Consider the following 16,140-nt stretch of genomic DNA (forward strand, 5'->3'; position numbering starts at 1 on the left):
GCACTAACTGCACTGCGGTCATAGCACTGAGCACTGCATGGTTGTGAAAGAAACACATGCAATATATGGCTGCAGAGGCAGTCAGTCTGAACGTCTATGTTTGACCTCATTCTTTACAACTGTGACCACTAATACTACACAGCTGTGTACCAGTCAATCTGGACTTCTCTAATGGCAGTCACACTAGGACTCTACGGTAGGAACCACATGGTAGGATGTGGCAGCAGTTACTCTGCAGTGCTGGGACAGCAATCTCACTGCACAGCTGGACTCAGTGCTCTACTGCACCTGCAATCTTTCATCCACAATGTCAACTAACAATATGTTGTGAAGGTAGGTAGATGTGGAGTTAAGAATAGTAAACCCATACATCTGCACACATCGGCCAGAACACACTCTGCACCCTCACTCCTTTGATTTCCCTTAGTCTCCTCTTCTGCAAAGACTTTCACTACGCTGTGCCGAAACTAACTTTGCATGGTTGAGATAGCACTTACACTGTACCTCTGTGGAAGCTTTCACTGCACGGCTGTGACAGCACTCATTCTGTATGATTTTGACTTCACTCTGCAGTGTTATGACAACACTCACTGCTATGAAAACTCTCTGATTGCACTGTAATTTAACTCACTCTGCACTGCTATGACAACACTCACTCTTCATGGCTGCTGCAGCACTCATTTTGCATGACTGTGACAGCACTCACTATATAGCTGTGCGCTGGACAACAATGAATGGGAATTACCAAAAACTGGTACTCACAAAGAGCTGTGTAAGACTGGAGACAGCAAAGGCAAAGGCAAAGTCAAGACTAAATAAGGGTGGGGGGCTTGTCCTGATGCTGAATGGAATAGACCAAGAGTTGCGGTGCTCCCGGCCGAACTCCACTATCCAGGACTACCCTTCTGATATATTGCCTGCATTGGCCTGAAAACCGATGGAACCCTGTTGCCCGCATTAGGGCTGCTTCCGGGGTGCTTGTGTAGTCTCCATCCACCCCCCCCCAATGGTGAACTGCTGATCCAAATGATTGGGATGACTGCAGGTTGGCATGCACCATAAGAAACTAGCTGATACAGGGTGACTGAGATTCCCACATCCCGCGGTGGCACTGGTGACGACCACCTTGACTGGGACCTGGAGGACTGCACCACGATCCGTAGGGGCAGCCAAGGACTGGAAGTGTCTTGGCCCGATCTGAAGGTGAGGACTCAAGCACCCGCAACTCCCCTGAACTACACTGTTGTGAGCCAGACCTGTAATCCTCACTCTTGTGTGCCCACCCAATACTCTCCACTGTGCAGCAGAACCTTGCTGACATTGCTGTAGTCCAAGGCTGGGATGAAAACCTACCATGTAGCAGGTTTTGTGGCCTACTGAACCTTGAAACTGCATGAGGCCCCACCTGGGTTATGCATCGTCGCTGCCAGTAAGGCATCACTTTTCCTCTACTGGGTTGGCCTGGAAACGGAGAGATACTCATTACATATCCTGGGACCTTGAGCATTTGGCACCACCAGAGGCAGCCTTTCATGATAATCATGGCCTGAGGCCTACGCCTCCACCACTGCTCAGAAGGTACCTGGGGGAGGGCTCTGCAATATCTGACGAAGTGTTTGTATCTCCCTCCACTGGGCCAAACATGAGCTGTGTTGGACCCAGAGTGCCTGGAGCTTCTCTGGATGATGCTCACACTTGGGAAATGCCACTTACCCCCCAGAATACAACCAATGGGCCAAAGCCAACAACTATACCCTAATATTACCAGCATCCAATAGCTCTGCACCTGCCTGAAGATATCAACACTGCTTTCCCTGTCTTGGCAGAGAGAGTGCCCAAGTAGAATCATTGAAAGACCCCACCTTTTTGCACACCATAGGAAAGCAACACCCACCTACTTCATGGATAACACACCACCGTGACCACACCCATTATCCAGTGGGATGCACTTAAAGTCCTCAATCAGAGGTCAGTGCATTATAGGGGTATGTCACACCTACTGAGTGAAATAGACTCACATGAAAGAGTTCTGCGTAACTTAGAACTAGCCTGGCCTCGGAACCCGGACATACACCAACAACTACTGGATGCTAAAGACCAACTTGCAATACACAATGAGAAACTCTTATGTTTCGTCTAACTTTAGCACATGGTACGCACACTCATGGAGTATGACAAGGTGGGTGTCCTCTTAGCATGGTTAGCCAACCCCACCCCAAGGACCTCTCTGATTCTTGGTATAGAATCCGAAACAGGTGAACACCTTTACACCCAGGAGGATATTAACGGTAGGTTTGTTAGATATTATACCTTGTTGTATGCCCCCTCCTTTCAATGAACAAGCCCCTCAGCAAATGGGAGACTTAATTGGCTCTGTGGCACTTTCAACCCATAAGCAAACTGAGATGGAGGCACTGAGGGGTGCCATCACAGTCAAAGAGGTGAGGATCACCATCAAAACCATAGCCTGGGACAAGTTCCCAAGCACGAATGGCCTCCAGTGCAAATTTACATGGCTTATACTGATGGCCTTACCCAACACGTGGTCACACTAAATGCAGCAGCCTGGGAATACGGTAATCTCCTAGTCACTAATAATGAGGCTCAGATCGTCACGCTGGTAAAACTGGGACCACCCCCGATGTCCAGGCATATTGCCCATTATCCATGCTAAACGTGGATTATAAAATCTTGAGTCATATACTTGCAGCCCGCCTACTCCCCTTCATGACCAAGCTCATACTCCTTGACCAGGCTGGATTTATCCCAGGCCGCAATACGACCACCAATATCCATATTGCAATAACCGACGATAGACAGGGGCCAGCAGCGCCAGACTACAAACTATATTACCTTGTGGCCCAACTTCAGTGGTTCAACCCATGGCTTGCATCCAGACTAGGCCCCGTGAGAGACCAGCATGACACTCTCTTGAGTCACTAATCAAGCTTCTCTTGAATTCCAGACAACTACTCAGAGAGGACACTATGACCCTACAGACTCTTCGCCATTGGTGATGACGCTTCCTTCAAGACACTCATACTAATAGACCCTACGTGCATGACCAACCTTTAGAGGCCCTCATACACTTGACCCAGTGTACAGCGTTGAGACAATTGACGGAATGGTCTCAACATAGATCCCTACTCGTGGGACTTCAGTACAGAGACGGGAAACTTATGGCCTTTGACAATATTGCTAGTTCCTTTGATCTACCTGATGGACAATTTCTCTTACACCGGGCAGTAGTAGCCACTCTGTGCACCCACTGGAGGACTGGTACTGCCGAACCCCCCTCCCACCAATGCTGCCAACTGTTATGCACCACATCAGTCCGTTCCAAAGCAATTTCCTATCTATATCAAGCCTTACTGCCAGATGTGCTCACTCCCCTGCTGGAGCTCCAGGACAAGTGTAAGGAGAACCTTGACCAGCCAATCCCTTTTACAGACTGGGTATCAATTCTTTCTATCACTTGCATTATCTTCAGGAATGCCCGCTTCAAACTGATTTGTTTTTATAACCTGCATAGGGCATACCTTACCCCTGGTAAGATCATACGTCTTGTCTATGCTGCCTTGGCAGCCTGCCCCACATGAGGGGCACCGGGGGCTCATATGCGCCACAGAGTCTGGTCCTGCACTGACCTCACGTCTTTTAGGGATGGAGTGGTTGACACAATTAATGAGGTTACCAAAAGATCTATGCCACGTTCCCCGTTGGCATGCCTGCTTGGGCGATTCCCATGCCCACATAACCGCAAGACCATAACTAGGTTCATAGATCTCATGATGGTACTGGCAAAACTTGAGATCACCATGCACTGAAAGGCTCACAGGAGCCCTGTCCAGTTAGTTGTATGGGAGAGCTTCTGCGCTGGGCAGGTTATGAAGGTGCAGTGTTGTTCCACGAAGCACGGAGAGCGAGGGGTTCACTTGATAAGGCCAAAGCATGGGATGACCTAGTAGAGTGCCTGAAGGAACCTGAATCGGATACCCCTTTGCTTTCCCCTGTATTATCTATCTGATTGAGACAACTAGCTGCAGATTCCTTATTGTAGAATTCTTCCCCAGGCGTCAGAATGGATCTGGAAATTTTTCCTCAGCAGCATCTCTGCGCGTTGGTAGAGGGCATTGAGCAAATCCGCCCAACATCATCCCCGGGCAGACGTCAGCAGAGTCCATGTATTCCCTCCTCTGAAGCGCTGATGTCAGTTTTTCCCGCAGCAGCGTGGATCTGGTAGCGAGTACCTCGGCCCTTGTGACCTTTTCTTCTGATTTTGGGGTATTTTTTCTTAAAACTTTTCAAAACATAGTGTATATGCCTTCTGGGTTTAAACCCTGTGGGTCCTGTTCCCGGCATATGTTGACCACGGATCCCCTTTCGGTCTGTTTGTGGTGTCTCGGCTCTCATCACTACGCCGATGACTGCGACGTCTGCCATCACCTGAACCTGAAGTCTTTGAGGGAGAGTCTCATGAAGCTCCTCGCGGCACGTGCAGACAAATCTTTCCGCCGGCGACAGAGTCAGTCTTCATCTTCATGGTCCCAGGAGCGCTACAGGAGTTGGTCCTTGGATGGTTCCATTGACCTCAGGTGGTCCATCGACATCTCCTGGTAAGTCTTCCCGGCTGCCATCACGCCCTCTGGTCACCGCCCGCGTTCTCCTATTGAGTCCGCACCCGAGTCAACGCCTTCTCTTCCGCTGTATCCCGGCGCCGGGACGACTATGGTCCAAATGCGGGATTACTATTTGTCTCTGCATTCCATCTTTTGCTCTACCCCCCCCCCTCTGGAGCGCATTCGGGCCCTAAAGAGGTGGTGAGTGTTCTGACGGTGTCTTCACCGTCAGTTTCATCCTCGCTGCCGGTTCAGACTCTCAACTCCAATTCCGGAGTTAGATTGGCGCCAGTGCATGGCCTCGTAAGACCTCCCTCTCCTCCACATGATCTTGTTGTCCCAACGCCTCTCACGGCACCATTGTACCAGTCGACTCTGCTTGATACTCCTGTATTGATTTCCCTGGAGTCGGACGGCACCGCTTCTGCGGAGGCTCCCCCCCACTGGACATCAGCCGATGTCGACTCCATCGCTGGGAGCGGCGTCATTTAATATGGATGTGGTTACTGTGCTGGATACACTTTCTGAGCCTCCTACACTTCCTCAAGCTCCTTTTACGGGGCTCCTTCCTGGTTCATCCTTTGATTGGGCGCTTGATTTAGCCGGTGCTAGTGGCCTAGACTCCTTGCCAGCATCCAGGCTACTCTCGTCCCCTGGATTGGCAACAAAAGCCAGCACTGCCTACGCAGATGTTTTGAGTCAGGTGGCTGATATTTTGCACTTGCAGCTTCCAATGGTGCAGTTATCTACAGATCCGTTGTTAACTTTTCACTCGGATCCGTTTACCATTGAACCCATTCTGCTTTATTGCGAGGCTCTATGTGACATCCTTCTTGGTGTCTGGAATCAGCCTGTCTCTGCTCCTTCTGTAGACCGCTCAATCTCACACTGGCATCTTCTGGCACAAGAGGATCTGTTGTGTCTTCGCCACCACCCTACTCCTACGGGTTTGTTGTCCAAACTGCTTAGGGTATTCCTGATGTGGCGCAGATTCCTCCCTCTCCGCCACACAGGGATTGTAGTCAGATGGATGCTGCCAGCAGGTGTATTTTCGCCTCTTCTAGTGCCACTCTCCATTCCACCAACACTACCTGTGTGTTGGCCTTCTTTTCACATGCACTCTGGGACTCTGTGTAATGTTTCTTGGCATTGTTTCCTGAGGATGTTCGCACTGCCCTGACGCCTTTGATCAGAGATGGTCAACAGGCTGCTCGACTCACTGTCCGCACAGGAATGGACTAATACTGATTCCGTTGCTCGGATTATGGCTGCCGCTGTTGCCATTCGTCGCAGGGCTTGGTTATCAGCTTCTAATTTTTCAGCTCTGGTGCGGGATGCTTTCCTTGATATGCCATTTGATGGTGTCTTTCTTTTTGGAGCGCATGCAGATTCTGTCTTGCGCCATTTTCGAGATTCCCATTGTGGGGACTGATTTCCATCTTCTTTTCATCCCCTTGCACTACTCCATTGCAGCTCTCTTGGAACTGCCCAGTTCCTATCAGGTGTAGGTACTGTTATGTGCTCACCTTTTTCTGTTGCATGTTATTGCATTTCTTGTAGTTCTTAACCTCTGAGTCACTTCGGGGACCTTTGTTACACCACTGCCTGCGGGCTCTGAATGAGCCACTTGATCCTGCAAAGGACTCCTCCAAAAGTAATGTGACCCATTTCTAACACACTGCTCCATGTTGGTTAACTATATACGCCTGAATAAAATGCTTCTGTAGACCAAAGTTTTCCAATAAAGATTTGAGTGTTTGAATTTGTAAAAAAAAGTGCTAGCTATGACCACAATAGTTGCCAGGGTTCATTTTTCTTTACTCCTAATGTCTTTTTGATGTACTTGTGTCTCCAGATGTGGATGAGTGCAAGAGAGATAATCTATGCAGCCGACGCAGTATCTGCAAGAACACAGCTGGATCATACATATGCAACTGCAATGCCGGATGGACAGGACCCACATGCTCTGAGGGTAGATATTGATTACGCTTGGCCACTTCTGAAATGTTGTGATGCCTGGCAGCAACAATGCTATTGTTTGTAAAAGTGAATCACACGTGTAATGCTATTTATATTGGTTTTGCGCACTGCAAAATTTGGGGCCCTAGGCAGTAGACCCCAACAATGGGGAGGGGGAGGGCGCATAGAAAAGATTGGAAGATTAACTGTGCCTCTATGGTTTAAAGTTTTGTATGCTTTCATGCGTCCTCTTTGACAACATCATAAAGGGTGCTCCTGCATTACCAACCGCGATCTTCTCATTCTCTTCCTAAGGGTTTGTGTTTATGTTGCCTGCAACACTTACACAGTAATTGTAACAGTGCTCCGCTCACTTTTTTCATAACTAAAAAGATTTTTTTCCTGCACCTTCAGTTAACAGCGCCATGTTCTTCCTTTTGCCAGACGTCTTTAGTAATATTTTGTTTAGTCTACTCTTTGCTGGAGAGCGCTTCCAAAGATAGTGACCTAGTGCATGGTACCTCTTCCCCCACACCCACAAGGATGTCTTCACAATTTGATACCGGGAGTTGTCTTGTGTTGATGGTCCTGTTTACCTCTTGCCAGGTGGCAGAAGTCATCATTCATCTGTAAAGCCCTTTACTCTGATAGGCTTATCGTATCAACATCAAACTGCAGACTCAGAAGTGTAGAAAAGAAAAAAACAACTTAAGAGGTGTTTTCCATCTATGCACCCAGGATCTGGAAAAACATCCCGTACCCATCAGGATGTCTCCAACATTGCTCCAATTTAGGAAAGATTTGAAAACCCACCTCTTTAAAGAAACCTATATCATACTGCATTAACCACCCACTGCCCAGCTTCCTTTTCTCTTACTCCCTGGCTTTATGCATGTCTTTGATCATGTACGGCACTCTGCTGCCTTTTGGTTTCGTTAGTGCTATAGCAATACCATATACATGCACACATACATACAGTGTGCTGGTAGTAGCGTGTTGGTGCGTCCCCCTGATCATCCGGGGTGGCCAACTTCTCTCTTAATCCTCCACATGCGTGACTGCTACATAAAAGAGGGTTTGCTTCTTGAAAGGTAGGAGTGGTATGTTACACATTCATGTCTGGGTTCGTTATTGTACAGATTGTTTGCTAGGAATATCTTCCCTATTCCTTCAAGTTAGAGTGACTTTGGGCCAAGTGAGGAGGCTTCTAATGTAATTAGATCTGCCAGTATCTGCTTGGGTGTACTAGATATTTGTGAGATGTGGCTAGCGAACTCCAGTCCATTCGGTATGCTGTTTGTTAAATCTAAGGACAACCATCCTCAAAAAGCTGGGGAAGACTTTGGGCTATGCCCAAGTGCAAGTGTTCTCACACACAGGAAATAGGCTGAAGACAATGACGGCAACAAAGATCCTGTCTAAGTTGGAAGTTGGCTAGGCATGGAAAAATTCTCTGGATCAGTGGTTCCCAACCTGTGGTCTGGGGACCCCCAGGGGTCTGTGACTCCTTCCCAGTGGTCCACAGGCCTGGGCCACCAGAAAGGCACTTTTCCAGCTGGGGACACTGAAAGAAACACGTGTGTTTTTAAATGGATTACTTCCTTTGTGCAGCAGTTTTAAAAGCACTGCAACGTTCCTTGTACATTCTGGCAAAAATAAAAGCGTCAAGATAACACTGGTGATAAATGTACTTTCAAGAAAAAGATAGGAATTTTGTCTAGTGGCAGTTTTGACTCAAAGGTAGTGCGCATGTTTAATATACCTGCTGCAAAGAACATGTATCAGGCAAAGAACAGTGGGTTACTGCTTTTGTCACAGAGATTCTTTTGTTACTGTGCAGTTCATAAGTTACAATCATAATCTAGCACAGGGAGCTCAAAGAGCTGCACGCAAACTTCATGGCACAAAATAGAAATGGTATGTTTTTTCCAGTTTTTTATTTTCCTTATGCTGCTAAAAAAGGCATGCTTGAGTAGAAATACATTCTTATTATTGAAGTCAGCGCTAACCACTGTGTTGTGTTCTGAATCCTGAGTCAGTGCTTCTCCAGACCAAGCGCTCTTAGAAAATGCCTACCAGTGTGGATAAAATGTGAATCCTACACTTTTTAGTCCCCTGTAAAGTGCTCTGACACCCTACACTGGTATGAGAGGTGCTATAAAACAAATTACATGTGACAGAGAAGCTATGGAGAGATGAGTGGCCTTTATGGTTATACTTCCTTTCCCCACCACATAATTGTGAAAAAGCTTTCTCAGACCTTGCTTTTTGCATATTTTTTCAATATAAAATAATATTATATCCTTAGTAATTCGAGTACTTGTTTGGTGTTATCCAGTTTGTGTATTTTTTGAGAATTACTGTTTTAAAGTTTGAAATTGAAATCGCACAAATTGCTTGGGGGTCCCTGGCTTCCAGTATTGATTCAGAGGGGGTCCTAAGGAGTCAAAATGTTGGAAATCACTGCTCTGGATGATTAAATGTCCTGTGGAGAATACCTGGAACCCCCTGCCACTGTGGATTTGGGAGCAATATGTGCCCCTTAGTATGTAAATGTGGTGAAGGTGGACCTTACTTGAGTTGAGGCTAGTAGTTATGGGGCATGGTTTTCACCCCTAGCACCGAACAGGCCCAAACAGGGAGGATGTAACAGGATGATGCCATTTGCATCTCTACCTTCTGACTAGACATCTGGGTGAGAAGTCCTAGGAACAGGGAAATAAATAAGGAGCAGACATTGGAGGGTAACCAGGGATGTGGCCTTTTTGAAACCTCCCTTTCACACCTGTGATTTATTGCTCGGGGAAGGCATGAAGGAGGGGAATGGGCTCTTAAACCAATCACAGCGAGGGGGTTAAGTATGAAGTGAAAAACAGAGGCAGATTGTTCTCACTTCCAGTGGACTAAATTGGTCATAATAATCAATGGGTGCCCAGTACAATAGGTTTGTGATGGATCTAGCACCACAGCCACAGGCTTTGAATAATAACTCAAGGGTCCTAACGTGCTAATACAGTGATGGTTCATGTATGACATCAAAGTGTCATACAAGATGTCTTTTAGTTCTAAGTACACTATTTCAACTATGATTCAACCACAGTAACGTGGATCTGGGCACTATGATGCATTAAGCCTTAGATTGTGATGGCTACACATAACATTAGGAGTGGGGCATTGGTGTGTTCATAAAGATCTGATGGTCTAGGTTACATGTCTCAACAGGAGCTTGGATATGAAAATCATGAGGTCAGTTCTGGTGGTCTTCTTCAATTAATGACATGCTGTCTTAATTCCTCCTTTTGAATATATTATTATACAGATATTGATGAATGCCTGTCAAGTCCATGTGTTAATGGCAAGTGCAAGAACATTCCAGGAAGCTACAGCTGCCAATGCTCAGCAGGTTGGACAGGACTGAACTGTGACTCAAGTAGGTACTACTGAGGCCCTGTAATAAAGTCTGTGGCAATTCTTGTTGATCAGCGATGCAATAACTTCCCTATTTCATCGCATAATAATTTAGTTTGGTTTTTGCAACCATCTCACATTTGCCTTCTGTGATCTATTTGTGCTTATTTGAACTGCAAACCTCTGTGAAAACTCCATAACCCTCTGAAGAAAGATATAAATTCCTACGTGCAATGTATAACCTATATTTATTTGTCCTGCATAAGGCGCACCTGCTTGTTTTGTTGAAAGAAATAATGAAAACAATGAATATGTTATACTGTTTATAAAAAATATTTTTTGCATGTTGTAGGGTTCAAAGCACTTAGGGCAGTAGCTTTATTCCATAGTTTTCATTTGCTCATTATGCCCAACCTGGTTTGTTAACATATACAACTTGGGTCACAACTCCTCGGACGGTTGCTGTGCGTGCTGTATGTTGCTCACCAGAAGAGTGCTGGACTCTCTTGGTTTATACTGGTATACCTGAAGTTTTGCGTCCTTCCTCTTGGGTGAACAACATTCCCATCTTCTGGCCATAAGATGACTAATGATTGGTGGCAGCTGATTGATAGGTGTATGTCTTTTCAGTTGCATAACAATGGGGAAACTCCAGATGTAACATGTATTGACCGTCATGACTTGGTCACCTGATTTCCCTCTGAATCAGGTGTGAGTAATGCCTGGATACTTGAGAGGTAGGCAACCCTGGGTAAGGGGCCCCTTATTACAATGTGAAACTTTAAATGGAATCGTTTCCATGGCATTCAGTAGTAGACAAAACGCCTGTTCTAATTTCCTGTGGTACTCCATTTCCTCCATTAATCCAAAAATATTGTAAATCGATGTGTTTCTGTCTAGTGTGGAATGAGATAATCTTAAATGAATCAAGAATGGCCCTCCCTGGACCTAGCCAGTTCTGCAGGTCAGTTAGGGTCCCAGAGGTGCACCACCCAAACAAAGGAGTGTGGACAAAAAATTGGTCACATCAGTACACATACAGAGATCTGCTGCCTGCCTTCCCATGTATATAGTGTTCTTCTCTGCCCAAGGAGGCAGGACCCATTAACAATCCCTGGCTGGACACAGATTGTCTGGTTCCAGTCTACAAATTGTCTGGTTCCAGTCTACAAAACCGATTCACAGTGGAAGGGGTAGGCGTTGCGCGTTTGGCGGAAATAAACATTAAAATACATTTTAAAAAAGCACTTACCTCGCTCCTCACCACGCCACTCCTCTCCTCCGTCTTGTTGCAGGCCATTCCTGACGCTGCTCAAAGCAGCGTCAGGTGGCTGCCTGTGCCGGGTCTCTCCAGCCCGGCAACTGAGAGAGTACACTGCGCACTGAGACGGGCAGCCAAACATACATGCACTCTGAGGGGGAGTGCTGTGCACTCACCCTCACTGCTCGTCACCCCGTGGCCACATCCCTTTAAAAGAAAAGGAGAATATTCTCCTTTTCTTGTAAAGGTTTTGCAGCTGCCGCTGTTGGCAGAGGTGCTAAGCTCTTCCCTCTAATGGAGGAGCCGCCCCTGGTAAAATGCCAATTTGCATGATCACCCAATGTTTCTGGGCTGATGCTGCTGTTTGACTGTTTGCACTAGGACTCTGTTAACCAGGTCCCAGATCATGCCGTTTGACCTTAAAAACTGTTGAAATTGGTGTCACTCAAATTGGTATATTTAACTTACCTATAAGTCTCTAGCATATGGTACAAAGTATGCCCATTGAATGTAATTTAAATGTCACTAGTGGACTACTGGAAATTGAAGCTGGGCCACAATGCAAAGAAGACAGATTTTCTGTCCCAGAGGGCCAAGCACCAAACCTCTCTGAGGAGGAGAGAGACAGTCACAAATTATTGGAGCATTTTTCAGGACTGTTCTTCCTGATACCTGGATGCGACCAGTGGTGTTTTTATGACAGTGTTGATAGCTTACCTGTTAAAATATACAGGTTGTCAGATAATAGGCCAGCATTAAGGAAGATGTTTCCAAAATGTTGCCCCTGGGGGTGATTGAGCCCTGTAGTAGTCACTGGACCATGCCTGTGGTGCTGGTGCCCAAGGCCAATCTAAATGGGGAGACCCCATGCCTCAGGTTCAGCATGAACTACAGATGGCTAAATGCCTTCACAAAGACTGACTCGCACCCCAGTCGTAGAGATGATGACCCCATCAACCTGTTAGCAGCTGCCAATTATCTCAGCCCATTAGACCTGCCTCCAGGCAGAGTGCCCTGACTTTGGAGCAGAGGAGAGATCCACAATCTCAACTCCTGTGGGCCACTTCAATTAAAAGTATTGCCCTTCAGGTTGACAAATGCACCTGCCACCTTTCAGAGGCTGGTCAACAGGGTTTGTGCTGGTGACCTTTAGTGCAGCATATCAAGATGATATTGCTGTCTTTAACTCCACCTCTCAGCAAAACCTGACCCAACATAGAGAAGTGCTTTAGGCCCTGCAACAGGCAGGAAAGACTATTGCAGTCAGCAAGTGCCAATATAGGGCAGAGTCTGTAGTATAGCTGGGCCACCAAGTTATGGGGAAAAAAGTGCTTCCTCTCCAGCCAAAGTCCAGGCAACCATGGCTTCAGAGCTTTCTAAAACCCAGGCTCCAACCAGAGTGTTCCTTGATCCAACAGGCTACTAAACAAGGAGCAAGGTATATGGCACAATTGTAGCCCATCTAACAGAGCGGACTGCAAAGTAGCAACCAAAGAAGGTTATATGGACTGAGGAATGCCAGAAGACCTTTGACACCCTGAAGGAAGTGCTGTGTGCAGCAGCTATACTCAAGGCAGTGATTTCAGCAAGGAGTTTGTGGTCCAGATGCTTCAGAACAGACATGAGATTGAGGCAGGGTTATCACAGCTAAATGATGCAGGTCCAGATCAACCAGTTGCCTTTATCATCTGGAGACTGCTTCCCAGTGAGGATCATTGGAGTGCCATAGAAAGGGAATCATTGGCTGTGGTTTTGTCACACAAGAAGTTGAGACTATATTTATTTGGGAACTCACTTCAGAGTTCAAACTGACCACAGTTCTCTCAGGTGGCTCAGACAGATGATTGGGGGATACCCCAAACGTTTGCGTGGGTCTGTTTCCCTTTATGGTATGGATTTTACAGTGGAACACGGACCAGGGACTGACCATGCCAATGGAGGTGGCCTTTCCAGGTTGTATTGCTTAGGTGATGAGAACTGTCAGAGGAAAGGCTGAGTTTCCACTCACCTTTCATCTGGAGAAGGCATGTAGGAATATGCCTTTTTCCAAGATGACCCCCATTTTTTGGACTGATGCTGCTGTTTATTTGATTCTGTGCACTGGGACTCTGCTAACCAGGCCCCAGTGCATGTGCTCTGACGCCTAAAACTTGTGGGAAATTGACTATACACTTAATATGCATATTTAACCTACCTACCTAGTATATATTACAAAGTGTGCAGAGGGCCTGCATGTTAAATGTCACTTGTGAACTGCAGCACATATTGTGCCACCCCTAAAGTGACAATGCAAAACATGACTGCTGGCCTGCTACTAGTAGCCTGGCAGAGTAGGCTTAAACTGCAAATAAATAACCTTGCTTTACAGGCATAAACCCTTCTTTTAAATATTAAAAATTCACCCATAAGCAGGGTGCATGATATTTAAAAGTAGGACCTGTAAACGTTTAATGTTAAACATGTCCTTACAGGTGCAATGTCCTAAAAGCTATATTCACTGTAGCGAGGATAACTGATCCATAAGCAAGCATTTGGGAGTTAATATTAAAATTAAATAATGTTATCTCTGTCTATGAACCAAATAAAAAGTTCATTTTGAACATTTTCAAACATTTATTATAAATCCAATTCAGTGATAAAGTTGTATTTGTAACAAATATTTTACAAAAAGTACTTTTATAATTTCCCTTTTACTCTGCCTACATAATTTGCCTGAGCTTTCAGCTGGCACCCAGGTGCTCAATTGCTCCTTTCTGAGGTGTGAATTGGTTGCCAGAGTTGAGATAAAGGCCTTTGCTGGGGGGAGAAGTTGGCCATCCCAAGACAGGATGGCCTTGGAGCTGCACCTAGATCTTGCATATCTTCAAAGGATGCCGACCTCTTCACTGACAAATGTAGCTCACATCTGGGCCCGTCTCCCTTTTGTTTTCTTAGTCGACCTTCTCCGATCACAGTGGGAGAGGAGCTGCCTCCAGAACTGGTTTAGAGTGACCACATAGAAAGGTTGCTATTTCCCTGACCACACCTCTAGGGTGGGCACAGGACACAAAAGATTCTGCCATGTTGGATTTAGGGGCACTCTGTGTTTATTTGCGATAGGTTACACAGTGACTGCTATAACGATTACCCTGGGAACCTTTTCCTAATTGGACAGTGAGAGGCCAGAAGTCATCCCCTAAAACAGGCTAGTGCCAGATATAAATGTGGCACTCCTGCTTTTCTTCTTCAGAACACTGCTTGAATGTCAAAAGAAGAAAGACTGCAATTGCTGTTGAGACCTGTGAGTAGATTCCTATGGGCTTTATTTGCTCTCACTTGTACCCAGGACAAACAAGTCAACTCCAACTGTCAGTTGTTAAGCTACAGGGACACAAAAGCTGCAAGAAGCCCACTTTCCTGCAAAGGTAACTGACCAGTTCTAACTGATCCTACCCTGGACCCTGCTGGTGCCTTTCCCTTGAGTGAGTCCTGACTCCCAAGTGCTGTTACTGACGTCCTGGAACCCTTGACTGGTATCAGGGTTTGCTTCCCCTGACAACACTAAAAGTGCGTACTTTGATTTTTTTGAGGCAACATTTCTTCAAGTGCTTGGACTGCATTTCCCACAGCCCCCGCTATATTCTCCATTGGGACCAACACCGAAGCTGCATTTTAGAACTCTGAACTCTTGCCAGCTCCAACATGCAGCCTTGCTCCACTTAGGGAATCCTGAATTCCAGAGAAGCCTTAAAGAACAACCACCAATTACTTCACTGGAAGCAATACTGAATGACCCTTGATGGAAGTCATTTTAGGTGTAAATAGTAAACTTTTCCCGATCAGAACCTTCCTGCCTTCATCAAAGACTGCATCGGAACCCCATCCTCCTGCATCCCTTGCCCATTGAGCCATGCTTCAGCCTGCTGCCTTCTACACTGATGAATCGATTGACAACCCATCGGCGTTCAGATCTGTTTTTAACAGGTAATTCCCTGACCGGGACAAACACAGTACCTCTATATGACCAATGATTGACCAGGGTCAGCCTTAACTTTTGACTTTGCCTCTGTTTAGTGCGCCCAGTTGCCCACAGTTGCACTTTGCTCTTTTTTGTCACTATTCTCAATTAAAACTTTTAAAAACATTATCTCTGGTTCCCTTTATTTGGATTTTTGTTCTTTTTCAATTTGAGAGAGGTTTTTATTGTTTTGTATTTTCAATTTTTAAACTGTTTTAGTATGCTTAAAAGCTTTACAAATTTTCTTAAGTTTGCCTGCTCTGTGCATGAGTCTTCCCTCGTAGTATAAAACTGTTAGGCCAAAATATATATATATTTATATTGATTAAAGCACATTACTATGTAGGTGTTAGAAATATGTAGCTGGAGCTGAAAGCAGTTTTTGGTGTCCAATACAGATTCTCATTCAACTGCACCACATTTTCCATGAGTAGATACAGATCTTTTTTCAAATATACCATCATGATAGGACATTGATATTTATTGTGTATGAGTAATGTATCATACTGTTTCTGAGTTACAAACATACTGCCCCCTTCTGGAGTAGTCACTGCTGCTCACCTTTGCTACACGTGTGGAGTTACCTGCAAAAACAGAGCTACTTGGTTATGTAATTGAAATGCAATTGTATATTAAACTGGCTGTAAGACTTGTGTTGAATACTGTGGAGTAACCAGTGCCTGACCCATGACTCAAAGGAGAGACCTCACTGTGAAATCCAAGTCTTAGAAAGGATTTTGTCTCTGTTCACAGATATTAATGAGTGTTTGAGCCAGCCATGTCGCAATGATGGGACCTGCAAAGATTTAATCAATGATTTCAGTTGCTCCTGCAAGCCTGGATACACTGGAAGGTTTTGTGAAATAGGTAAGATGTTTGAGGAGTGGATTTGAAAT

At 45.8% G+C, this 16,140-nt stretch overlaps 1 protein-coding gene across 2 annotated transcripts in view; it reads left to right on the forward strand.

Moving 5' to 3' along the window:
• The window catches only part of LOC138265247 (fibrillin-2-like), a 514,969-nt gene that overhangs the window by 40,565 nt on the left and 458,264 nt on the right, over window positions 1-16,140 (forward strand). For both annotated transcript variants that reach the window (XM_069212836.1, XM_069212838.1), the window contains exons 7-9: window positions 6,475-6,591; window positions 9,898-10,008; window positions 15,998-16,111. In XM_069212836.1, the coding sequence (XP_069068937.1) occupies window positions 6,475-6,591; window positions 9,898-10,008; window positions 15,998-16,111 (342 nt within the window). The remainder of the gene's footprint in view (window positions 1-6,474; window positions 6,592-9,897; window positions 10,009-15,997; window positions 16,112-16,140) is intronic.

This window comes from Pleurodeles waltl, chromosome 11 (genome assembly GCF_031143425.1).
Source record: "Pleurodeles waltl isolate 20211129_DDA chromosome 11, aPleWal1.hap1.20221129, whole genome shotgun sequence".
NCBI classification, from domain to species: Eukaryota; Metazoa; Chordata; class Amphibia; order Caudata; family Salamandridae; genus Pleurodeles; species Pleurodeles waltl.